The sequence below is a fragment of the Capricornis sumatraensis genome, chromosome 2 (assembly GCF_032405125.1).
Source record: "Capricornis sumatraensis isolate serow.1 chromosome 2, serow.2, whole genome shotgun sequence".
Classification (NCBI taxonomy): Eukaryota; Metazoa; Chordata; class Mammalia; order Artiodactyla; family Bovidae; genus Capricornis; species Capricornis sumatraensis.
In genome coordinates this window covers 117,785,957-117,813,171 of record NC_091070.1, presented here as the reverse complement: position 1 = coordinate 117,813,171, position 27,215 = coordinate 117,785,957, and the positions used below count along the sequence as shown (strand labels likewise).

Here is a 27,215-nt window from a genome sequence, read left to right as displayed (position 1 = left end):
CCCCCATGGCATTATCAAGTGGACAGATTTTCTGTTTTAGGAATTTCCTGTGTGAATTTTATCAAGTCGTTCAGTATCTATTCCTTTACCCTGGACTGAGAATGAAAAATCTCATTTTCAAATCCCTGATCTGTTTTGCATCAGTCCTTAACATACCTCTAGCTTCTCGAGAACTCTATCCACTCCCACTACTCTTAGCTCCACGACATCTTTTTTGTGGCTAAGAACCAATTCTGACTGGTTGATGTAAAAGGCTGGGATGAAAGGAATGAGGATTCTTTGCATTCCATTCTTGCTACGCTCACTGACAAGTGTGGCCCAACCATAGACTGAGGTGTCAGCGGTGCTCAGGACCTGGAGCAGCTCCTCTGACTGGGGTCGAACCTTGATTAGGCAGACATAAACCCCTGGAGAAAAGAGGAAAAATTGAGCAGGAAGGTTCAGAGGCCCTATTTAGTCAATTGGATTAGGATAGGAAGGAAAAAATAGTTAACATGCAAATTCAAAAGGAAATTAACTCAGTTTTGAGTATTCACTATTAGCATACTGTTGGCCTTTATGGAGGAGTTTACCAAAGATGAAACAGTCCATGGGAACCCATAACAACTTAAGGTAAGGATGCCATTACTGGTTAGTCAGCATGTCAGGGGATATTAAATAACGTAGTACAAGTGGAAATTAAGGGGATATAGGATGAAGTAGTCAGAGTTGGTGAGATCAGTAAAGGGTTTGTGGAAGAAAGGCAAGCTTTGAACATGTTTAATCACTTCTGTATCCAACCACCTCTTGATGGCCTTATTTCTGTTAATAATGTTTTTCTAGTTACCCGTCAACATTGGTTGTCTTTTGACACCCTTTCTTTTATTCCTATATCTAAATCTTGCTAACTCCTCCTTTGAAATATCTCATATCTGACACCTCTGTTAGTATTTCTGTTACTCTGGCCTAGACACTTGTCAATTCATGCTTGGATCACTGCAATGTAAATTGCATTTGCTAGTCTCCTTACCTTCCATTCTTCTTATCCATTTTGTGTACTGCCAGTATATACTTTAGTTTTGAAAACTTTTCCAGGGCTCTGTATTGCCTGGAATGTCCTGTTCTCTTCACATCTACCTCAGTCATGGCCATCCTTCTAGAGGTTACTTTTCCTATAAAACCTGACCCTTAACACCCAGGTTTGATACAAATACTCCTTTCTCTCTGCCATCTAGCATCTCATGTGTACAACTAATCAGCCTGCGTAGTTCTTAGTTCTGTTCAGTTGCTCAGTCGTGTCCAACTCTGCAACCCCAAGGACTGCAGCATGCCAGGTTCCCTGTCCATCACCAACTCCCGGAGGCTACTCAAACTCATGTCCATCATGTCGGTGATGCCATCCAACCATCTCATCCTCTGTTCCCTTCTCCTGCCTTCAATCTTTCCCAGCATCAGGGTCTTTTCCAATGAGTCAGTTCTTTGCATCAGGTGACCAAAGTATTGGAGTTTCAGCTCCAGCATCAGTCCTTCCAATGTATATTCAGGACTGATTTCCTCTAGGATTGAATGGGTAAGTCTCCTTGCAGTCCAAGGGACTCTCAAGAGTCTTCTCCAACACCACAGTTCAAAAGCATCAATTCTTTGGCACTCAGCTTTCTCTATGGTCCAACTCTTACATCCATACATGACCACTGGAAAAATCATAGCCTTGACTAGATGGACCTTTGTTGGCAAAGTAATGTCTCTGCTTTTTAATATGCTGTCTAGGTTGGTCATAGCTTTTCTTCCAAGGAGCAAGCATCTTTTAATTTCATGGATGCAGTCACCATCTGCAGTCAATTTGGAGCCACCAAAAATAAAGTCTTGACAGGTGAATCCGTCAGGGGGCCCGCAGGGGCTCAGTCTTCCAGATCAACGGGTGGGGACAGTGGCTGAGAATGTGAGGAAGTCATTCTTTTTCCAAGTTGCTCTCTTCCAGGCTTGGTCCCGTTGTCATTATGGCCCATGGAAATCAACGAGAACTTGCCCGCCGGAAAACATGAAGAAATCTCAGGAAATTAGTAAGGGAAAAATAAAAGAGGATAGCCTGACTACCCCTCAGAGGAAGCAGAGGGACTCAGATCATGCAACAAAAGCAGAAGGCAGCCAATGAGAAGTCTATGCAAACAAGAGAGAAATGATGACTACTTGGAAAACCTGGGTGCTACTGCTAACTAAATATATCATAAGCTCCATGATCAAGATTTCATAGCGTGAACAGGCAGTACATATGTTATATCCTTATGAAACTATTTTAAACTTGTCCTTTCAGCCTGACTTACTGTGATGTTTCAGAGCCATTCTTCAAAGAAGAAAATACTAACCATGCAAAATAAATAAAGTCTCTCACTGTTTCCATTGTTCCCCCATCTATTTGCCATGAAGTGATGGGACCAGATGCAAGGATCTTAGTTTTCTGAATGTTGAGTTTTCAGCCAACTTTTTCACTCTCCTCTTTCACTTTCATCAAGAGGCTCTTTAGTTCTCCGCTTTCTGCCATAAGGGTGGTGTCATCTGCATGTCTGAGATTATTGATATTTCTCCCGGCAATCTTGATTCTAGTTTGTGCTTTATCCAGCCTGGCATTTTGTATGATGTACTCTGCATATAAGTTAAATAAGCAGGGTGACAATATACAGCCTTGATGTACTCCTTTCCCCATTTGGAACCAGTCTTTTGTTCTAACTGTTGCTTCTGGATCTGCATACAGATTTCTCAGGAGGCAGATCAGGTGGTTTGGTATTCCCATCTCTTGAAAAATTTTCCACAGTTTGTTGTGATCCACACAAAGGCTTTGGCATAGTTGATAAAGCAAAAGTAGATGTTTTTCTGGAACTTTCTTGCTTTTTTGATGATCTAGTAGATGTTGGCAATTTGATCTCTGGTTCCTCTGCATTTTCTAAATCCAACTTGAACATCTGGAAGTTCATGGTTCACATACTGTTGAAGCCTGGCTTGGGAAATTTTGAGCATTACTTTGCTAGCATGTGAGATGAGTGCAATTGTGTGGTAGTTTGAACATTCTTTGCCCTTGCCGTTCTTTGGGATTGGAATGAAAACTGACCTTTTCCAGCAGTGGCCACTGCTGAGTTTTCCAGATTTGCTGGTTTACTGAGTGCAGCACTTTCACAGCATCATCTTTTAGGATTTGAAATAGCTCAACTGGAATTCCATCACCTCCACTAGCTTTGTTTGTAGTGATGCTTCCTAAGGTCCACTTGAATTCATATTCCAGGATGTCTGGCTCTAGATGAGTGACCACACTGTTGTGATTTTCTGGGTCATGAAGATCTTTTTTGTATAGTTCTGTGTATTCTTGCCACCTCTTCTTAGTATCTTCTGCTTCTGTTAGGTGCATACCATTTCTGTCCTTCACTGTGCTCATCTTTGCATGAAATGTTCCCTTGGCATCTCTAATTTTCTTGAAGAGATCTCTAGTCTTTTCCATTCTATTGTTTCCTCTATTTCTTTCCATTGATCACTGAGGAAGGCTTTCTTATCTCTCCTTGCTGTTCTTTGGAACTCTGCATTCAGATGGGTGTATCTTTCCTTTTCTCCTTTGCCTTTAGCTTCTCTCCTTTTCTCAGCTATTTGTAAGGCCTCCTCAGACAACCATTTTGCCTTCTTGCATTTCTTTTCCTTGGGGATGGTCTTGATTACTGCCTCCTGTACAATGTCACGAACCTCTGACTATAGTTCTTCAGGCACTCTATCAGATCTAATCCCTTGAATCGGTTTGTCACTTCCACTGTATAATTGTAAGGGATTTGATTTAGGTCATACCTGAATGGTCTAGTGGTTTTCCCTACTTTCTTCAATTTAAGTCTGAATTTGGCAATAAGGAGTTCATGATCTGAGCCGCAGTCAGCTCCTGGTCTTGTTTTTGCTGACTATATAGAGCTTCTCCATCTTTAGCTGCAAAGAATATAATCAGTCTGATTTAGGTATTGACCATCTGGTGATTTCCATGTGTAAGAGTTTTCTCTTGTATTGTTGGAAGAGGGCGTTTGCTATGACCAGTGGGTTATCTTGGCAAAACTCTGTTAGCCTTTGACCTGCTTCGTTTTGTACTCCAAGGCCAAATTTGCCTGTGACTCCAGGTGTTTCTTGACTTCCTACTTTTGCATTCCAGCCCACTATAATGAAGAGGACATCTTTTTGGGGTGTTAGGTCTAGAAGGTCTTGTAGGTCTTCATAGAACCGTTCAACTTCAGCTTCTTCAGCATTATTGGTTGGGGCACAGACTTGGATTAGTGTGATATTGAATGGTTTGCCTTGGAAACAGATCATTCTGTCATGTTTGAGATTGAGATTGTGGTCCTAGTAAGCCTTGTCTTGGTCCTCTATCTCCATTGCCCGTCCTGGTACCAGGCATTCTATTTGGTGTTCAACAGTTTACCAGAATTAACCTTCCTTCAGTGGTTTCTCATTACCATTCAAACTGTCTGACCTTGGAGTAAAAGCTTTCCCATGATATAGCACTACCTACTTATATTTGGTGTGGACTGTCTTATTTTAGATCAGTTGATTTATTTAATGTCCTCCCAAAGTCATGCCTATTTTTTCTTTCCACTTGTCAATGCTGTTCTGCTCAGAATATCCTTCAGTTCAGCATTCAAACATTGTGCTACTAGTTGGGAATAAAAGATGTATGAGACATAATCCAAGCCCTCACAAAGATAACAGGCTAACAAAGGAAAAAGTATTAAGTTATAATAGAAAACCATAGCATATTATAGATATGTGTTAAAAGTTTGTTGAATGGATAGAACAAAAATGCTGACTGAGAATGATGCCATAGTTACATAGCAGATGAAACTAGAAAGCAGAAATGTAAACCAATATAAGTGACATTTGTACAAATATGAAAACAAGGGGGAAACCAGATTCAACTGGTGGAACCCACCTTTTTCCATGCTGAAATCTGAATGGACATGAAAGACTTTACTTGCTGGAATGTCTAGTAAAGTATTACTGAACTGTACATGACACAGCATAAGGGTCTCTGGAAGAAGTGTTGTAATGGCCAAGGCCTGACTTGGGGTGCAGGATCCTAGAGACCAGAAAAGAGGTAAATAGCTTTGTCACGAGGAGGAATTTGTAAAAGGGGAAACATATATATATTATATATAGAGGAAGTTTGGAATTTAAAAAAATAAGAAAGAAGGGTCAGCTCTGTTTGAATTGCTACAGCTGTCTATTTGCCAGCTCTGTTCAGTCTTACCACAATCAAGGTGAAAGGAGTGTAAGACTCTTGCCTCTGCCAGTCTGTGACTATAATGGGGTTTCTATTATTAATAATATAGCTGGTGTTCTCTTTTAGAAGTTTTTGGAATTCATTAATGGGAATAAGATTACAGAGAAATCGGGGAGTTATTAGAAATAAAATGCTACACTTGGGAGGTAGCTTTTATAATCTAGGAAGATTTGTTTTCCATAATTGATTGTATAATGTGTCAAGTCAAAGATCTCTAGAACTTCATTACAAGGAGCCACACAGCTGGCAAGAAATCGACTGGCACCAAGGTTGGGTCAGCTGCAATTTTAAATTAAATAGAAACCCGTGTCTTGGTAACAAGATTTTCCCTTGCACAGTTTCTTAATGGTCTTGGTTTGCTAAAGCTCTTTCTCAACTGTCAGCAGTCCAGTGATCATTCTCATCTTTTGGAGACTATCACCAATATCAAAGGAACTGTTACATGAAGTTTCATAAGTTGTGGTTTTAGAAAGATTCTGCAAGTGAAAAAATTGTAATCTCTGTAAAATTTAATAAGGTAGATAACAATGAGATAATATATTATGAAGAAACATTTACTACTTTGTAAAAGAAACTGGAGAATTTTAAAGATCAAATACTCTTATTTATACATACATGTTTAGATTGTATTTATAACATTAAATATCTACTGTGAAAAGAAAATATATTAAGTGCTTAAAAGTTGAAGGACAAAACGGGAAATTAGAGGGACTTCACTGGTGGTCCAGTGGCTAGGACTCTGTACTCTGAATGCAGGGGGCCCAGGTTCCATCCCTGGTCAGGGAACTAGATCCTACATGCTGCAACTAAGACACAACACAGCCAAGTAAATAAATAAAATATATATTTTTAAAGGTCAATAGAGTTTAAATTATCTTAAGGGTTATAGACCATTATATTCTGTTCTATTCTGGACTTCTCTGGTTGGTTTTGCATGTTTTCTCACCCCTCACTATCCCTCCATCCACCCCCATCCCCCAAATCTGGAATCTGTTCTATAGAAACAAAAAGATGAATGAAAGGATGTACATGGACTTTGGAGTGGAGCATATCTACTACTCTTGCCACTAACTCGTTTGTTACCTTGTACAAAATACTTGCTCTTTGTACAAAATACTTGCTCTTAGTATTCTCACCTTTTTTTTTTTTCCCTGACCAGGGATTGAACCCAGGCCCTCAACAGTGAGAGCACTGGGCCGCCAAGGAATTCCCAGTACTCTCATCTTTAAAAAAAATTTTTATTCGAGTACAGCTGCTTTACAATGTTGTGTTAGTTTCTGCTGTACAGCTATATGTATACATATATTCCCTCTTTTCTGGATTTCCTTCCCATTTAGATCACCACAGAGCACTGAGTAGAGTTCTCTGTATAGTCAGTTTTCATCAGTTATCTCTTTTATCCATAGTAGTATATATATGTCAATCCCAATCTCCCAGTCCATTCTCCGCCCCAGTATTCTCATCTTTAAAATGATGATAATTACTACATGATGAGATTGTTAAAAGAGATAAAAGGTATAAAAATTCCTAACATAGTATTTGGAATCTATTAGGAGCTTCTTCGGAGAAGGCAATGGCTCCCCATTCCAGCACTCTTGCCTGGAAAATCCCATGGACGGAGGAGCCCGGTGGGCTGCAGTCCACGGGGTCACGAAGAGTTGGACACGACTGAGCGACTTCACTTTCACTTTTCACTTTCAGGCATTGGAGAAGGCAATGGCAACCCACTCCAGTGTTCTTGCCTGGAGAATCCCAGGGACGGGGGAGCCTGGTGGGCTGCCGTCTATGGGGTCGAACAGAGTCGGACACGACTGAAGCAACTTAGCAGCAGCAGGAGCTTCTTCTATTTTAGTTATCTTTCCTCCTCCCCCCACATTAAAAAGTAATTTTACTTATTTATTTTTGGCTGTGTGGTCTTGTCTTCGCTGCCGCCTGTTCTTTTCTCCAGTTGCAGCGAGCGGGGCCTGCTCTCCAGTTGTGCTGCGCAGGCTTCCCATTTCAGTGGCTTCTCTCATTACAGGGCACTGGCTCTAGGGCATGCGGGCCCCAGCAGTGGCGGTGCACCGCGCAGCAGTTGCGGATCCTGGGCCCTAGAGCACAGACTCAATGGCCATGGCGCATGGGGTTAGTCGCTCCTTGGCATGTGGGGGTCTTCCTGGACCAGGGATCAAACCTGTGGCTCCTACACTGGCATGTGGATTTTCCACCACTGAGCCACCAGGGAAGCCTTCCTCCCCTATTTTTTGACAGTAAATCATGGCCCAATAAAAAATGAAAAAAGAAAAACACAAGGCAACTTTGCTGAGCAAATAACATTTCACGTAATTATCTAGTCCAACAATTCTCAAATCTGGAGGAGCTTTAAAAGAATTGTATCTTATGCTTTATCCCAAACTTACTAAATCTCTGGATGGAGCCTACAAATTTGTATTTTTAAAAGATTTCTTTGGGTAACCTTGAAAATCATCCACGTTTGGAAATTCTTGGTTTAGGCTACCTCCTGTTCTCTGGCAGGGTTACAAGCAGAAAGACAGTAGTGACTAGGTTGAGCCTATCTTAAAACCTTAATCCAGTCATAATTCTGAGATCTCACAGCTCTCAATGATTCCGTTGTAAAAGTAGAATCAATTTTGAAACGAAAGAAAACTTGGATTGCTAATCCAAAGAGGTGAATTAATTGACAGAGGGCGGGAAAGGTGGGAATAATCGCCCAGAAATATAAAGAGATTCTTGACCTTTAAGATTGATACCATTTCTGCCAGCAGTGATGAACAGCTTGAACACAGTTGAATTGGGGGTATTGGTGAGGTAAGTCTTGAGGTCATAACTGAGTGTTAATCTTGATGATGCATTGACCACCACCTGTTAGCAAACCAAAGGAAAATTAGAACCTAGGTTCTTAGAGAATCTGGTTTCCTTCCTCTCCAACCCTCATAACTTGTTTAGCTGAAAACATCTGTTTCACATAAGAGCAAATTGCCCTTCTAGTGATCAGGTATTTTGAAAACCACAAAATCTGTTTACTTTTGAGAAGAAAATAACATTTTTTTTCTAAAAGGAGATCTTTGTCCCTTATTCCTTCTGACATATCTTCTCTGTGTATGATTCCCCATTAATCAATTTTTCCTACTCCCACGTCAAATTTTCCTTCTCTACTAAATGATTCCTAAGCCATTTTTTCCCCATTTTAAAAGCGATCAGTGAAACAAACTCTTGACTCCAACTCCTTGAAGAGGACTATCTCCAAGTTCCCTTTTTCAATTCTCCAGTCAAACTTCCAGTCCCTTTATTCCACTGAAGCTACTCATCAAAGTCACCAGCCTCCATATTGCAAAACAAGCAGTCATTTCTCAGTTCTCACACTTGACCCATCAGTAGCTTTCATATGGTTGACCACTCTTCCTCCTTGAAATACCTTCTTCAGTTGGCTGCCTGGACACCAGTATTCCCACTCCCTCCCACTCCCCCAATCATTCTTATAAATCTTATAAATTTCTATAAATCTCCCTTGTTGGTTCTCATTCTTCTTTCAGGGGTCTTTTTTTTTTGAATGTGGACCAGTTTTTAAAAGTCTTTATTGCATGTGTTACAATATTGCTTCCGTTTCATGTTTTGGTCCTTTTTTCTTGTTTTTGGCTACTAGGCATGTGGGATCTTAGCTCCTCTACCAGGGATCGAACTCAAAACCCCTGCATTAGAAGGTGAAGTCTTAACCACTAGACCACCAGGGAAGTCCCCTTTCAGGGGTCTTAATACTGGTGTGTTTCCAGAACTTAGCTCTTGGACCTCTTCTCTATGTACACTCACTCTCTTGGTGATCTTATGGCGTTAAATATCTCTGTGCCAATGATTCCCAGACTTTTATATCTAGCTACCTCAACACATCCAAGTGACATCTAACAGACATCCAACTTTATGTGTCCAAAAACTGATCTTTTCTCCAAAACTGTTCCACCTACAGTCTTAGCCATTTCAATTGCTGATAATTCTGTCCTGTACTTTTAGTTATTCAATAAAAAAAACCTTAAGTCATTCTTGATGCTTTTGAACTTTACATATAATCTGTCAGGAAACTGTATCAACTAGACCTATAAAATATATTTAGAATCTGATCAACTTTTCACCACCTCCTCAGTTGTCACTCTGATCCACCATCATATCTCAGCGGGGAACTGCAATAACTGGTCTCTCAGCTTCTACTCCTGTCCCTACAGTCTAGTACCAATCAGTAGCCACAGTGATATTTTACATTATAAATCAGACTAGTCATTCCTTTGGTTAAGAACCTTAATCTATGCTTAAATTATCTATGTTTCAATAAAGTTTGTTGTTTGGTTTTGTATCTGATATATGAGTATATTTCTATTAATAGGATGTGCTTCCTATATATATATTCCCATATGTGAAATAGTTACTTTAGAATCTTGTGGAATCTTAGTTCTACAACCAGAGCTGGAACTTACTCCATGGCAGTGAAAGCCTGCAATCCTAACCACTAGGCCACCAAGGAATGCCCATGGGCTCTTCTCATATCATTAAGTTTACCTCTCGATACGTTTTCACTAGTCCTGGGATGTCATGAAAGATAGTTGCTGTTCCTGGACTCCTGGCCACTCCTACCCCAGTGACAACGTCTGTTTGTAAAATATTGTCAGCAGAAATCATCCACATCCCGGGTTCACCTAGGAAAAGACAAGAGAAAGCAGTTGACTGCAATGTTTGATATAATTTGATGGTCACTCTCACCTTACCCAGAATCCAAGTCAGTAGACCATTTAAGCATACATATATCCCTTCCTAGGAGGAGCACCCAGCTGTGAGGATAACTTTGTTTTCTTTTTCATTTTTGGCTGTGCTACATGGCATGTGGGGATATTAGTTCCTGGACCAGGGATTGAACCCATGCCCCCAGAAATGGAAGCACAGAGTCTTAACCACTGGACTATCAGGGAAGTCCCTAACTTTGTTTTTCTAATGTTGGGTTTCCCTTCATATATCATGCCAGCAAAACAAAATAGGAACTGCTGAACTTAGAATCACAAAAGAAGCTACTTGGAGAATATAACTGTTCTCCTTAGGAAAAAGAAAAACATCTTTTACACATAGGAATAGCACTTCATCTCACACGCTAGTAAAGTAATGCTCACAATTCTCCAAGCCAGGCTTCAGCAATACGTGAACCGTGAACTTGCAGATGTTCAAGCTGGTTTTAGAAAAGGCAGAGGAACCAGAAATCAAATTGCCAACATCCACTAGATCATCAAAAAAGCAAGAGAGTTCCAGAAAAACATCTATTTCTGCTTTATTGACTATGCCAAAGCCTTTGACTGTGTGGATCACAATAAACTGTGGAAAATTCTGAAAGAGATGGGAATACCAGACCACCTGACCTGCCTCTTGAGAAACCTATATGCAGGTCAGGAGGCAACAGTTAGAACTGGACATCGAACAGCAGACTGGTTCCAAATAGGAAAAGGAGTATGTCAAGGCTGTATATTGTCACCCTGCTTATTTAACTTATATGCAGAGTACATCATGAGAAACGCTGGGCCGGAAGAAGCACAAGCTGGAATCAAGATGGCCGGGAAAAATAACAATAACCTCAGATATGCAGCTGACACTACCCTTATGGCAGAAAGTGTTGAGGAACTCAAAAGCCTCTTGATGAAAGTGAAAGAGGAGAGTGAAAAAGTTGGCTTAAAGCTCAACATTCAGAAAACGAAGATCATGGCATCTGGTCCCATCCCTTCATGGCAGATAGATGGGGAAACAGTGAAAAAAGTGTCAGACTTTATTTTTTGGGGCTCCAAAATCACTGCAGATGGTGATTGCAGCCATGAAATTAAAAGATGCTTACTCCTTGGAAGGAAAGTTATGACCAACCTAGATAGCATATTCAAAAGCAGAGACATTACTTTGCCAACAAAGGTCCATCTAGTCAAGGCAATGGTTTTTCCAGTGGTCATGTATGGATGTGAGAGTTGGACTGTGAAGAAAGCTGAGCGCTGAAGAATTGATGCTGAACTGTGGTGTTGGAGCAGACTCTTGAGAGTCCCTTGGACTGCAAGGAGATCCAACTAGTCCATCCTAAAGGAGATCAGTCCTAGGTGTTCATTGGAAGGACTGATGCTGAAGCTGAAACTCCAATACTTTGGCCACCTCATGCGAAGAGTTGACTCATTGGAAAAGACCCTGATGCTGGGAGGGACTGGGGGCAGGAGGAGAAGGGGACGACAGAGGATGAGATGGCTGGATGGCATCACTGACTCGATGGACATGAGTTTGGGTAAACTCCGGGAATTGGTGATGGACAGGGAGGCCTGGCATGCTGCAACTCATGGGGTGGCAAAGAGTCGGACATGACTGAGCAACTGAACTGAACTGAGCTGAATTGAACTGTAACTTTGTATAGACCCTGCTAGGGATGAATCTGCTTTGACCTACTGATTGCTATCAGCAAGAAGACTGCAAACAAGTATCAGCTGGCAGAAGAGAGGATTAGTTTACTTTGGCTTAAGTTCCAAGGTGCCAGAGAAATGTCAAATATTAGACTGGATTACTGATCCTTGAATGTGGTTCTTCTGCTTCCTCATCCAATGCGGTACTGACTTGAGATGACCCCAAATTCCAGAATGGATGACCATCCTGACAGAACCTAGGAAAAGGAAGTAAAAAAGCCTCTGCTTCATCGACAAAATTTAATAGTCATGGTATAGTAAGCAGTTAGCTCACAGACCCTGGATTACATGTTAATAAGTAGTGGTTGCTTACAAGTCAGTTGTCAGGATTGGAGGATTTGACTCAGGCTGAATAGATTTCCCTCTATATCAAGTCCAAAATATATGGTTAATGTTAAAGTCAGGTCCAATGTTATATCACTTTACCCAAATAACATGTGTCCATAATTCCCCAAAGAGGATGCAAAACCCAAACCACATACCACCCCAGCCAGCCTTACTTGGATGGATTATTTGATTGTATACTACCAGTCAGTGTATACCATTTTGGGATATGCTACCTGTAAGCATAAAGATATAACACATTTCCAAAGCCAAGACTGATTTTCTGTAACTCAATAGTACTTCTTAGAACAGAAATACTTAGCTGATCATGAGTATACTGTAGCCCAGTGCAAGGCCAAACCTTCTTTCAGTGATGGTATACATGGAAGTTAGGCCTTTAAAGTTGCCTCACAAAACAGTGTACACACAATTGGTTCTTAGAACTAAAACCTTATTGTCTTTTCCTTCCTTTCATCTCATCCTTTATTGATGTTCAACTCTGCAATTATCTTCCTTCAGAAGCTGGGAGTGGAGGAGAAGGCATTGGTACTCTACACTGCCTATGTGTTCAATAGACATTTGATAAATATTACTGGCTGACTTCTAGTCAGCTGGCTATGGAGAGAAATGGGCACTAAACTGAGAATTATCAATTAACATGAAAAATAATAAAATACACTAAAGTATTTTCTTTCTCAGAGAGAAATCCTCTAAGGGATGAGTTGCTTTCTAATCCTGTCAGTTGTGAGGTTGAGAAAGGGAAAGTATCCAAACCATTCTGGTTGAGGAGGTAAGTACGGAAGCAGATGACATCTCCGACAAAGGTAAGCTTGGTGTCTGGCTCGATGGCGTGCTCTACAGAAACAGGGATATAATCTGCCATGCCTGGATGTCTCCGGTCCCAGAGCCCCACAATTGTCACCCCTCTGTTCACAGCCTGGGCCATGTAAGTATAGTTCCTATTCCCTGGTCCAATGAGAAGCAGGTCATCTCTGAAAGTAGACATGAAAGGTAGAAATCTCTGAAAAGAGTCAACAGTTCTGGAGTCAGACCCTATCACAACATTTTATATTCAATAGCTCAAAAGAATTCAGATGGAATTCTACAGTGGAGAGTAAACAACTAGGGCCAGGGATCAGGTCTATTACATTTATATACATGGTGCCCAGCTAGACTATTTTTCTTAAAAAAAACTTTTTTTCCAGTTTGGCTTTTTGATAATACTCCAGTTGGCTCCCTATAGGAGTTTTATATGAACTAGGACTTGTCAAATTCAAAACATATTAAAACTCTTCTTCACTGAATAATTAATTCTGGTCTTTCCTCCATTTTTAAAAAAAGCAGATAGTTTTTTGTTTTGTTGCTTTTTTGGTCATACCGCCATGTGTGAATTTCGTTCCTCAACCAGGGACTGAACCCAGGCCCATAGAAGTGAAAGCATGGAGTCCTAACCACTGAACCTCCAGGGAAGTCCCAGTATTAAAGTCAACTGTCCCTCCCTATCTTAATTAATAAAAGAAAGATCAGATTCCAAGTGCATAACATGAGAAGAATTTACTAGCGCTGCTATATACCAGGCTAATCTACAAGACTTCTGCCATAGTGTTAACACCATTCCTTTGCCTTCCATACCTGTTTAAAGCCAGATAAAGCTGGGTATTGTGTGTGTGGAATTTCTCTCCGATGCTATTGTAAAACTGAACAATGAAGGTAAGAGACATGCCCAAGGGAAAGGCTGAGAGGGTCCTTCCTTGAGCCGTGTATAGCTTGGGGTAGCTACTCATTCGCAGGTATGTCACTGGTGCTACCTGCGGGAGACAAAACCTATTGGTACAGAGCAGAATGCACTGGAGGGGAGCTATGACCATATTCTGAGACTTATAATCAATGATAAAAATCGTGTTCCTCTTTTGTAGGAAGTAGCTAGCTCTTGATTTCAGATGACTTAAATCAGAGTGAAAAAGAAATATGACAGTACAGGAAATGGCTTTTAATTATCGGTGCGTGCTCAGTTGCTCAGTCATATCTGCCTCTTAGTGACTCCATGGACTTATAGCCCACTGGGCTATAGTCTCACTATGGCATGGCTCCTCTGCTCATGAAATTTTCCAGGCAAGAATACTGGAATGGGTTGTCATTTCCTTCTCCAGGGGATCTTTCCAACTGAGGGTTCAAACCCGTGTCTCTTGCATCTCTTGCATTGGCAAGTCTATTCTTTACCACTGTGCCACCTGGGAAGCCTCTTTTAATGATTAAAGCAGCAGAAATGTGAAGCAAAGCTGGAGTTTTTTAAGGAATGGACTGTATTTCCTCTTTCGTGAAGAGTGTCAATATTTATTGTTAAGGAGAAGACTCTTGAGAGTCTCTTGGACTGCAAGGAGATCCAACCAATCCATTCTGAAGGAGATCAGCCCTGGGATTTCTTTGGAAGGAATGATGCTAAAGCTGAAACTCCTCATGCGAAGAGGTGACTCATTGGAAAAGAGTCTGATGCTGGGAGGGATTGGGGGCAGTAGGAGAAGGGGACGACAGAGGATGAGATGGCTGGATGGTATCACCGACTCAATGGACGTGAGTTTGAGTGAACTCTGGGAGTTGGTGATGGACAGGGTGGCCTGGCGTGCTGCGATTCATGGGGTCACAAAGAGTCGGACACGACTGAGCAACTGAACTAAACTGAACTGAATTGATAACTTATCAAGAATACTATAGATTGTGCTTTTGCACTATAACAGATAAAGTAAGGGAAGTAAAATACTGTGATACAGTAAGGGAAGTCCAGCTTTGAAACCTAGCTTTATCATTTCATATCTTCATTTAACCATTCTAGGTTTTATATTTCTTATCAGTTTAATAGGGCTAATGATGCTTGTATAATAAGGTTTTAGTGGTAGGTAAAAAAAATATACATAAAAGGAGCAACACAAGGCTGGAACATACTAGATTTTTAATGTCCCAAACATTTTGTTTTAGACTAACTTACTTCTAAGGTCTCTTCTAATTCTAATTTTTTTTAAAAAAGTCTAAAAACATTTAAAACATATCAAAAAGCCTAATTTTGATAGTAATAGTTCTGCATTTCTCCCATACCAATCCTTTTGCCAAAGTTGCTCAGAAAACAGTTATACCATTTTGAGATTAATCTCTTTTATAACAAGGACTCTAAAGTCTACTTTAATTTGATGGTTCATGTCAAGATTGTCCTCTTATGTTACAGTTCATTTCTGGCTTCCAGAGAAGTTTCTAGTTCTAAACAAAGTAAATCCGCCTCTTAAGGCCATGGTATTCCTTTTATTTTTTTGAGTAAGCCCCTGAACTCACCTGAACCCCAGTTATAGTTGTTTGGTTTACTCCAAAAGGTTCTGTAGAAGTGACTTCTAACACAGCAGTACCTGCAATGGAACCAGCTTTCAGGAGCCCTTCACCATCCTCCTCAATGACAGATGAATTAGGGAAACACTTGAGAACACGGGAACTCACAAAGGCGGCCCCTTCCCTAGGGAATAAATGGGGGCAAGTGGCATCTCTTGGGGGCTCTGACTGATCAGAAAAAAAGGAGTAGCAATTGCCTAGATCACTGTTAGAGGCTGTACTCAGAAAACTGCTTGATTCTCCTTGTTGTGTAGTTATTTGTTCCTCAGGTAAAAGTCAGCCTTTGGATTATGCTTATCTCCTTAAAAATCAAATGCTATTATATATTTATCATTAAAAAATTATTCAGTGAAAAGAATTAAAAACAGGTAAAGTCAGCTTTTCACATCTGTGGGTTCTGCACCACAGATACAACCAAGCACAGACTGAAAATTTCAAAAAGTTCCAGAAAGCAAAATTTGAACTTGCCTTGGACTGGTGACTATTTACATAACATTTATATTGTATTAGGTATTATAAGCAATTTAGAGATAGTTTAAAGTATACAGGAGGACGAGCATAGGGTATATGCACTATAACCTATAAATTCACTATAAATACTATACCATTTTATATAATGGATCTTTGAGTCTGCAGATTTTGGGGGCAAGGGTGGGTCCTGGAACCAATCCTTGGTGGATGCCAAGGGACAACTATATTCAAACAAATACTTGTACATGAATGTTCATAGCAGCCCTATCCACAATAGGTAAAAGGTAAAAACAAACCAAAGGTCCACCAATGGATAATTAGATAAACAAAACGTAGTATATTCATATAATGGAATATTATTCGGTCATAAAAAGGAATGAAGTACCCATACATGCTACAGCTTGGATGAACCTTGAAATTACGTTAACTGCAAGAAGTCAACACAAAAGGTCAGATTGTATGATTTCATTTACATGAAACATACAATATTTAAATCCACAGAGACAGCTGATTAGTGATGGCTAGGGACTGAGAGGAGAGAATGGTGAGTGACTGTTTAATGGGTATGGGTCTCTGGTGATAATGAAAATGTTTTGAAACTAGAGGTGATGGTTGTACAATACTGTGTATGTACTAAACACCACTGAATCAGACAATTTAATTTTATGTTATGTGAATTTCACTTCAACTAAAAAATTTATTTGTGGGTTAGAAAAATCACCTAGAAGGCAATAGTTCTTTCATGTGCAGTGTTTCACTGAGGGTAAAGTTAGATCCTAGCCTATCTTCTTCTCTATTCTCCTTACCTGTTGGTATGGAGTTTGAGCTGCGAATTCATGGGCATCAGAATTTGTTCAGGTTGGCACTCTGGATAGAAAAGTTGAAGTTTTTCAAATACCTGGAATGAGAAAATGATGCTTTCCTCATTTCTGGAAAAGACAAATGATGACCTTTACACACAAATGGACAAACTACAAATCAAGTCTGCCTGACTGCAATTTAGCCCAAGTTCCACAATATTGCTTTCCAAAATGAGCCAGGCATTTATAACATATTTAGGTAGTCTAGAACATATAACCTAACATAGCCTGTTTCTGACTACAAGGGACTAGGCTTAGTTTGCATTTACCATATCCCCTATATTACTTAGATATTAGTATAAAATGATTTTGAAATTTCTAATTTTAGTTCTAGTAATCTAAAAAGAGATTTGAGAATGAAGAACCTATAGTATTAAATTAGCAAGGGCACTATTTAGGTCTTCTACCTCCCAGTAAAGTGCTTTTTCCTCTACCCCTCACTGAATCAGGGAACCAAAACCAAAACAAAGGATAAAAAGAAAAGAAAAAAGTTAATCCCAAATTCAGAGATATAGAAACTTATTTCCTCTATACAAAATATATTTTTTCTTTGAATTCTAAAAACAGTAGGGCCATTTAACTTTCAGCTTGAATACATCTATGGAGACTTCATACTCTTACACCTTACCAGAAGTTAGGACAGGATTTCATTCTACCTGTGAATATAGTTAAGTGGAATGTATCATAATATCTATATTAGGCAGAACAAATCAGAAATTAATTCCTCTTTAGTTATTGTGGTATTTGTATACTATTCATTGTGTTGGGAGTTGAATGCATGTGTTGTTTGTAAGGTCAATACTCATAGACAAACAATTAGCAGAAATAACAAAGATCTAGAAACCCTAAGCCTATTTTAGAGATCCCTCTAGCAATTTCTCTATCTCTATCCAGACAAAGCTTTTCATGGAATATAAGAGAATATAACTTTCTTCTCCTCGATAAACAAAAACAAGATTTAGGTTTGGGACCTTACCAGGATCTGAACTTCATCAGACAGTTCTAACAAATTCCCCTCGAACTGTCCAGATGAACTGTTCATACAGTGGACAGTGACTTTGATATTGGTCCGACCAGCTGCTTTTGTGTGGACAACCATGGCAAAGTTATTCTCTACTGGAAGTTGCAGAAAAACCTAGACAGTAAAGGGATGGATTAATAAACACTGTGCCCTTCCCTCTTTGTTGAAAATAGGTAACCAGAAGAATTAAGAGTTCCAGATTTATTTTCTTTCTTCATTTAAAATTTTTAAATTATTTATTTATTTATGGCTATACTAGGTCTTCACTGCTGCACGTGGGTTTTCTCTAGTTGCAGATAGTGAGGGCTATTTTCTAGTTGTGGTGTGCAGGCTTCTCTATGTGGTGGTTTCTCTTGTTGAAGATCGTGGGCTCTAGGACACGTGGTTTTCGGTAGTTTTGGTGCAGCGGTTTAGTTGCCCCATGGCATTTAGGATTTTCCTGGACTAGGGATTAAATCTGTGTTCCATGCATTGGCAGGCAGATTCTTATCCACTGTGTCACCAAGGAAGCCCATTCTTTTTTCTTTTTTTTTTTCTTTTTGTGGCCACACTGCACAGCTTGTGGGATCTTAGTTCACAACCAGGGATTGAATCCAGGTCCCCTGCAGTGAAAGCACCAAGTCCTTATCACGGGACCACCAAGGAATGCCCCCAGGGCTTACTTTCATATTTGTTTCTTTTCATATTCCCAGCAACACAGTCACCCCTAAAGTACACTTCTGTGTTCAGTGCTCAACTAATTCTGGAAAGATTCCTATACAAGAATTCTCATCTTGAAGTCAATTACTTGATAGGAGAAGAATGCAAATGAAAAAAGGGGTTTCCTAAATGGGTTGAGACAGTAGAGCCTGAGATGAGAGAGAAGTTAGGCAATCTACTCCTGGAGTTCAGAGTGACAGCAAGGGAGGAAGAGGACAAGAAAGGGAAACCCCCATTTAGGACAATGTTAAAACTAGCTGACGATTTCTCTATTTGCTTTACTTCTATTCTAGTCTAGACTAGATGAGGATTAGACCTTGACGGACTTCTGGTGAGAGAGAAGGGAGGTTCAACACTGAGGCAAATGTTGAAGTAGGCACTTGCCTACCTTTTTGGAAATTTCATTCCTATCATTCATTTCATGTCCTGTCTCCTCTGCCTTTTTGCTGTCTGGAGCCCTCATCACCTTCCTTTGCTCACTTGACTCAGGAGTTCCAAATTCCAAAATCACCTTTCCCTCCACCCCTACATAAAAATTCTCGTTTCCTTTGTGCAGATTTTGATCAATTGTCTGGAAGAAAGTTTTATGCTGAAGAAGAAGTGTTTTATAATTGTTTGATTCAACTGAATTTCTAAATGGTGACACCACAGTGCAGAAAATCTACCTTGTAGGACATTAGAGACCTTTCTTCCTTTTTGCTGCAAAAAAGTTTTAATGTTTCCATTTGGTCCAAGGTTTGGGAGAGGGCTCCAGGATAGTTGAAAAGCTGCCTAGTGGTTATAGAGAAGGGCTTCTGGTGTCTTGCAAAAGCCCTGACACCAGAGGGGCTCCTCAAAGGCTGTGGGGCTCCAGAGGCTCCAAGTCATGCTTGAGGGTGAGCCTTTAGAAGAGATACCCACCCAGTTCAATCTGAGGACCAACCAGCCTATGGAGGTTGGTTGGGTGATCACCATTTTCTTGATGAGTTTTACCTCTTCATCTAGGACGCAGTTCCCTAAGAAGTCACAGAGATGGGGGTCTGCATGGGCAGAACCCAGGTCATGGAGATCCAAAAGGGCCTGGCTCAGGTTCTTCTCCATGAGTGCAGAGGCTTCCATAGGATTCTGGGTTTTACCCACTCACCTTCAGATGCTACTGCAAGTCTTGAAAGAGGGTGTAGCCACTGTGCTGGTTTTGCATTTTCGAGAGATGCCCGTAGCCCTCGCCCTGCTCATTAGCCAATTTGTGGAAAAAGTGGCCCATGCCCTCCAGAGCCACACTGTGGAAAAAGTGGCCCATGCCCTCCAGAACTACATCACTGCAGTTGAAATAGAAGCCCACAGAGAGGTAGGTGTAGAAGGCCCACAGATGCTTGTTGACCAGGTGGTTGATGATAGCCTCCATGTCAGTGGAATAATTATGACAAATCTAGGAGTTCATAGTTGATCGGTAATAAGGAGTTAAGCTCAAAAAATGATGTTGGCTGGTCCCTGGTGATCACGGACAGCTGAGTGACTGATTCCAATGGTTGCAACTGGAAAAAAGGTTGGCAGGTGGTAGGAGGCTGGGGCAAGGGAGTGTACTTGGGTCTGTTCCATCCAAGCACTGTTGAAGCAAGAAACAGATCCACGGAACTGCCAAATGCACTGCCCATTACAGACCTTTGTATTTGCCCATATCATCACCCAGTCTGTCTATGTGAGGTCAAAGCTGGGGAAGAAAATCTTTGTGTAGCTCTCAATCATTTCTTCTGTTAGAGAAAAGAGTGCTTCTTTAGACGAGAAAATTAAAGGAGGGAAAAAGTAGAGCAGGTGCTAATAAGGCTTATGCCATCCCTTCCTTTCACACAATTCCTATTTGCTATCCCTTTTTTTCCTATTTGGAAAAAAAGCCAAATCCTTCTGCAGAACTCTACCAAACTAAGTACAGTTATATCTGTTTTCAGTTCCAAGTATAACCAGGCTCTGCACTGTCCATGATAGAAGACCCAACCATGAGAGTTTCGTAAGATTATAGGTTTAGGATATTTTCAGAAAATTGGAAACTTTTTAATTTTTCCATACTTTTCTTTGTAACTGGCTCCAGAAATGACTTACTAATTGTAGCTTCTATAACCCCTCTGATCTCTTTTAAGGTCTAACTCTAATTCTTTGTTTTTGTAGGCACTGAATTGTGACCTTCTGGGTATCTTGGCCCCAGGTTTCTTCCAGACCTAGAATCTTCCCTCCAGACCTAGGTAGCTGCCACTGATCCTGGACCATCTTGGGTGGGTTCCATTAAACTGATGATCAGGTAATAGTGTCATGAAGTAGGTAAAATTTGTCTGTAGTATCCACTTCATTTTTTTTTCTTTTCCAGATTTCAGAGTAAGTGCTAAATAGCCTTTATATTTAGCTATTTTTTAAAATAGCTATTTAAAGGCTATTTTTTAAAAACAACATAAGGCTATTTTTTTTAAAAAAACATAAAGATTCATGTTGCATTGTGGATTTCCTCAGTGGCCATCATGAGGGGCTTTGGGCATTTCAAAAGCAGCAGGTGCTGAATTTGGAGGAGCCAGTACCACCGTGGAAGAACAGTTTAATTAACTGTCCTTAAATTTGCCATTGATATAAGGTGCTCAGTCCAGAATCAGTTGCCAGTTGGTGGCCCACACAATCCCTATGGCACCCACAGCACCCTACGTGCATGAGGGAAGATTCTAGTTCTTCCCCAGCTCTTAGTAGTATGGGCCCAGAAAATGTGCTCAGCATCCAGCTTTCTTAAGTCTTAATGTCAACTGCCCATCATGCAGCACAAACATGATTATTAATATAATTAAGTATGTCTGAGTATGTTGAAAGATTATATCACATATTTAAACTCTATGTATAAATACTTTATATTCATAACATGTTATTCATGTAACACAGTTATTTGTTCACAAATGCAACATTATATAACAGCAAATGTATCAAAGGAACCAATGCTTTCTTAAGAGTTCTTTCCAGCAAGTATGTTAAATATTGTGTAGTATTATCTGAATACTTAAATTTGGATTCTTCATATGATTTTCAGGTTTATAGCATTCACAGATCAGAAAAAGAGTAAGTAATAATGTTGTGTAGTTTAGAAGGAAGTCAGTCTAAAACCAAGGATGAAATAAAATAAATCCCTGAGGTAATATATTAACAGATATGTTCATACCTCTGAATGCCTGGGCACTAAATCCAGTACATCCCTTTTGCTCATGGACCAGTGGAATGTGAGCCCAGGGTTGGCACTGCTGAAGGAGAAAGGGGTCTGGGTACTGGTCACTCCCATGACATAAACTGGCATCTGAAAAGGAAGAGTGGTTTTGTGCTATACCTCCTGTCCAGCTGGCATTATCAACATAATGAACCTGGAACAGAACCATCATACTGACCTCAGTAGCTGTGATGAGTCGAGTTGCAGCTGCAAGGATCCTAACAGCCCTTAGCTGTACAACCTCAATCTGTACTTCATCCTGCTCAACAGGGTGGAGAGCAAGCTTAGGTTAAGAGGGAATGTCTCTGGGGCAGACAGAGATGCTTATAACAACTCATTTGATTGCTGTTGTTTGGGGCATTCAACAACAATGACAACAAAAATATGCCATATATATGGGCTTTTTGTTGTTGTTCTTGAAACAATTTCTTAAGCATAGAGACTATGTCTCATAACAATGTCAAATACTCAGTGAGTTTTTCACTAAAGATTACATATTTCCCATGGACTACTGACACCCTCCCTATCACTACTTCCTCCTCCACCTCCCAATATGATTCCTAGATGGAAGAGCAGAAGCAGAGCAGAATAAAGAACTGATACCTGGGAAAACACAATGACTTTTCCAGTATCTTCGTTTACTGTCTGAATGGTGCCATGGACCACAGCTCTGCCAACTACCTTCCCTGTAACTTGGCCCCTCCTATTAACAACAGCCACCGTCTGATTACTGATGGAGAAATGAATGATGGATTGAGGCTGAGGGCCACCTTCAGACATCACCTGAAATTTAAACACACCAGTGAATGCTGGAGTTTGAGGAGAAGTCACATCTCCTTTTCCAACATTCTGTCTGAGCAACTCAACTTCTTCGCCTTCCCCCACTTTCCAACAAGCATTTGCCATATCAGCTCAAATGCAGATGAAATAGAAGTGCTATAAATAATCCATGGGATTCCAAGAAGTAGTTTGTTCCATGATTATCATAGAACAAAGAAAATACTAATTTTCTTCTTTATCAGATCCTGTTGTACTTGGTTGAGAGGGGACAAGGGAAGGCCAACAGGAAGAGGTGTATATGTGTATTGGGGTGGGGCAGAGGTGGGATGAAGAGAAAGGCTCATTTTTGGCTTTAGGATCACCTGCATCATGTTAGTTGGAATCAGTGTCATTTTCTCTGGAACAAGTCTAAATGGAGGAAACACCTTGAAGGAGAAAACGAAAAGGACAACAGTGGTTAACTAGAGTCAGCTTCACAACAAATGATCATGCAGCTTATTCTAAGGGAAAAAAAACTCCTAATTATGTACAATGACGTTGTATACAAAGACAGGTACTTTATTTTCTTTATAACACAAATTTTCATTTTAATAGCAAAAAATTATAAATTACTTAAGTGAAAATGCTTAAATAAGTTATTATGTATCCACTCACTGGAATAAAAGTGGTCATTAAAATTATGTTTACAATTACTTTTTTTGGCCATACTTCACAACTTGTGGGATCTTAGTTCCCCAACCAGGGACTGAACTCATGATGTAAGCAGTGAAAGCACAGAGTCCTAACCACTGGACATTTATAAAACTTATAAATTTATAAACAAGATGAAATATGAATTTTGGGTGAGATAATTTCCTTACTTCAATTTGCCGAGGGGTTGATGTGAATTTTCTCCCCATCTTGTCCCTGGCAATAGCTACAAGTGTGGTTTGCCCAACAGTGATAGCTCGAAGGATATAATTTTCAGAGTATTCATCTTGTTCCTCCATTAGCCTGAAAAGACCCATGAATATCTAGGTGAAAAAGATTTGTTTTAAGATTGGCCAGTTATACATCTTTCTAAGATGCTTGTGGGATCTTAGTTCCCCAACCAGGGAATGAACTCAGGAAAGTAGCCCTTAGAATGCAGAATCCTAATCACTGGACTCCCAGGGAATTCCCAATCTTCTGCTCATTTTAACTCAGGTTAAGAGGAACTGCCAGAAAATAACTTTCAGAGTCAAGACAAAGTTCATAGCAATGGCGGGAAGCTCCTGAAGTGCAAATATTTGTTCTAAATCTCCAAAGGAATAAGGGCAATATAAACATAGCCTTGCAAAACTACAAATACTAAATTGCCTCAGAATTTCTGTATTTTTTCTTTTGCAGAGGGGAATACCAGTGCAATACTCTTCTAGATAGAGTATTTGAAGGTTCTCAAGCCTGAAGCATCCCCAAAGGATATCATCCAAGAAGTTCCATAAAATAGAAGTGTTAATGAGACACATATTAGTCCCAAAATAAGACATCTGAGGATGTGAAAGGGGTATTTTGTCGAGAGTTGAATATGGGAAGAGAATGTGGGCTGAAAGATACTGTGACAAAAAAGGAAAGAAGAAAATCTGAAATAACCTAAGGGAGAGATAACCAGGCTACCAGGAGGGATATTTTCATGATAATAAATTTACGGAGAAAGAGGTATTGAAATGGTACTCACGCCAGGGTCACAACGGCAGAAGCCAGTTGCAATTTGAGCTCCATGTTTCTGAAGTATTTCTTTCGGAATGGGCGTTTGGAAGAGCCAAGAACCCTCACAGTTACTAACACAGTTTTACCTATTTCAACCTGGTAGTTAAAAACAAAAGTTAAAAAAAAATCAAAGGTAATTTAGTAAAGCTGTCTCATTTATGAAGGGCAGTTTAACACAGAGGTAGCAAGCCCTTCGGTTCATGCTAAATGTTCTTGATCAGCCTTTGAGCAAGTAAGCGTAATCTATGTATATTCTTTTCGGACAAGGCAATGGCACCCCACTCCAGTACTCTTGCCTGGAAAAATCCCATGGACGGAGGAGCCTGGTGGGCTGCAGTCCATGGGGTCACTAAAGGTTGGACACGACTAAGCGACTTCACTTTCACTTTCCACTTTCACACATTGGAGAAGGAAACGGCAACCCACTCCAGTGTTCTTGCCTGGAGAATCCCAGGGATGGGGGAGCCCGGTGGGCTGCCGTCTATGGGGTCGCACAGAGTTGGACACGACTGAAGTGACATAGCAGCAGCAGCAGCATGTGTATTCTTTTAAGCTGTTCTTTAACACTCTATCTTCATCATGATTAATGTTGGAATGGTGTTCTTTAAGGGCAGGTATTTCCATTAACATTATCAAAGGGCCTGGCAAATACACACAGTAGCTGAGCACAGACTATATTAAGTGATGCTAGTGAGTGAGAATGACACCTGCTTCCCTTAAGAGATAAAGCAAACATTTCTTACCTTGTCAATCAGATCAAGCTCCAGCTCTTGTATGTCTGACACAGTGAGGTGAGCCATTGCTGGACCCAAGAAAGCCAAACACAGATCATAGACCTCCAAGGTGAGAATTCCTGGATGCAATGGAACTAACTAGAGGGAAGAAGATTGCAGCTGGATAAAGAAGCAAATACGCTCTAAGCATAATCAGAGCAATTATTTCCATCCAAAGTAGAAAATACAATATCTTACTTTCTTTGTGATAGAAACTCTGAGAAGTTACATTATAAGTTTTAGGCATAGCATAATATGTCCCCTTAAAGTGATGCTTCAGTTTGTGGCAAAATATGTACCCTTAACAAATATTTATTAACTGATAAACAGAAGAGTTTAAATTGACTGATTTCAAGCAGAATCCAACATACATATCCAGTTTTTAAATTATGAACAGGGAAAGGATTCAGGAAGAAAATCAGGTACATCCACACTGCAATCACAAGTAGGGAGAGAGAGCACAGGGTGGACTGATACTTTGTTTTTCCTTCTTGTACTACATACAGCTCCTGCACAGCAGTATGGTATTTTACATCCTTTGCTGGCACACAGGGCCTCAATCTCCCCTTTTAAAAAGCAACATTATGACTACAGTAAGTTAAATTCCTTTGAGCTCTTTGAAGGAAATAAATACACATGTTAATTTAAGGTACACTTTTTATTACTGCAAGTCAACTAAAAGAAAATCCCTTGGCATATTGACTATGGAGTCAGATTAATATTCTGAGTTGCCATATCTGGCTGAAAACACCACATACTCAAGTTATAAAGTCATTAGTATATTTACGCACATAGTTCTGTGCTTTGAAATTTATAAAAATTAACCTTCTTTTTAAATTTTTTATTTGTTTTTTAATTGGTGAAAAATCACTTTACAATTTTGTGTTGCTTTCTGCTGTACAACAATATGAATCACCCATAATTATACATATATATATATATATATATCCCTTCCCTCCTGAGTCTCCCTCCCCTCCAGCAACCCACCCCTCTAGCTCATCATAGAGTTCCAGGCTGGACTCTGTGTTATTTAGTGACTTCTCACGAAGTGTCTTTCTCACACATGATTGTGTATATATGACAATGTTACTTTCTCAATTTGTCCCACTGTCCCACTTTCTCAGTTTGTCCCACTGTCCCACTTTCTCAATTTGTCCCACTCAATTTGTCCTCACCTTTCCCGACTGTGTCCACAGAATGGTTCTGTTCATCAGAACCATTTTTCTAAATTCCCATATATATGCATTAATATATGATACTTGTTTTTCTCTTTCTGAACCTTGTTTTAATGGAAATCTTATAGTTCGATGTCTCCTACACTGTTTCCACTCAATCAGAACCAAACATTTCCCCATATTATATGCTATGCTCAGTCGCTCAGTCGTGTCCGACCCTTTGCGACCCCATGGACTGTAGCCCGTCAGGCTCTTCTGGCCATGGGATTCTCCAGGCAAGAATACTGGAGTGGGTTGCCATTTCCTTCTATAGGTAGTTACAAAAAAAAAAACAAAACTCTTTTTTTTGTTTAAGAATCTACATAGGTTAAAAAAAGAAAAAGACACAAATGTTATTCTTTGTAATAAGTTTGAAATGCCCAATAAAATTTTTCCAATCATTCTCCTAAGAATGAGCTTTGACCTGAGACCATCAATCTGGGGATATTTCTGGAACTCACCTGGACAGAGCTTTCTGCTTCCAGGTAAGTGATTGTGACAATATCTTGCTCACTACTGTTGACTAAAAAATAACCAGATCCTTCCACAAGGCTAAATATTTCCTACGGAAAAATCAAGACAAATAATATTCCATTCCCTTTGGATTGTAAATATTTCAAAGTAATTTCCACTTACCTAAGAAAGAGTATGACATTAAAAGATTAAAATCAACAGACCAAAGACCAAATATAATTATTAAAGTATTAGTGCTAAGGATAATTATTATATATACATTATATATGTATCAGTGATTTTTAACATATAAGTGAGCTTTTTTATATTTATACTGTTAATTCTAATAACCTAGAACTCTCCCCTCCAACACGATTCCATTTAGCTAGAACCATATAGCTCCTACCTTCACATCAGGGTGGTCATAGATGGTGGCATTCTCAGGCAGTACTGTTACGTCATCTACCAGGAGCAGCTCCACAGCCACAGACCTGGGCAGGTTGGAAAGTTCCTAGAAATGTAATAAGAACCATAATGGTAAATATAAACTTTTAATTCCTCATCTCAGTGCGTAAGGAT

At 39.9% G+C, this 27,215-nt stretch overlaps 1 protein-coding gene, 1 non-coding gene and 1 pseudogene across 2 annotated transcripts in view; 2 read left to right on the top strand and 1 right to left on the bottom strand.

Annotated features, from left to right (window-relative positions):
• The window catches only part of NUP210L (nucleoporin 210 like), a 92,906-nt gene that overhangs the window by 3,753 nt on the left and 61,938 nt on the right, over positions 1-27,215 (bottom strand). Inside the window, 18 exon segments of the mRNA XM_068994179.1 lie at positions 157-407; positions 4,925-5,071; positions 8,011-8,137; positions 9,821-9,957; positions 12,832-13,049; positions 13,690-13,865; positions 15,379-15,553; positions 16,707-16,798; positions 17,737-17,895; positions 21,647-21,778; positions 21,867-21,947; positions 22,292-22,471; positions 22,831-22,893; positions 23,329-23,461; positions 24,165-24,292; positions 24,940-25,068; positions 26,645-26,746; positions 27,043-27,147. Of these exon segments, the coding sequence (XP_068850280.1) occupies positions 157-407; positions 4,925-5,071; positions 8,011-8,137; positions 9,821-9,957; positions 12,832-13,049; positions 13,690-13,865; positions 15,379-15,553; positions 16,707-16,798; positions 17,737-17,895; positions 21,647-21,778; positions 21,867-21,947; positions 22,292-22,471; positions 22,831-22,893; positions 23,329-23,461; positions 24,165-24,292; positions 24,940-25,068; positions 26,645-26,746; positions 27,043-27,147 (2,535 nt within the window).
• On the top strand, positions 1,977-2,159 carry LOC138074537 (small EDRK-rich factor 1 pseudogene; annotated as a pseudogene).
• On the top strand, positions 5,989-6,061 carry TRNAQ-CUG (transfer RNA glutamine (anticodon CUG)). Its single transcript has one exon. It is a non-coding gene; the product is annotated as a tRNA-Gln (tRNA).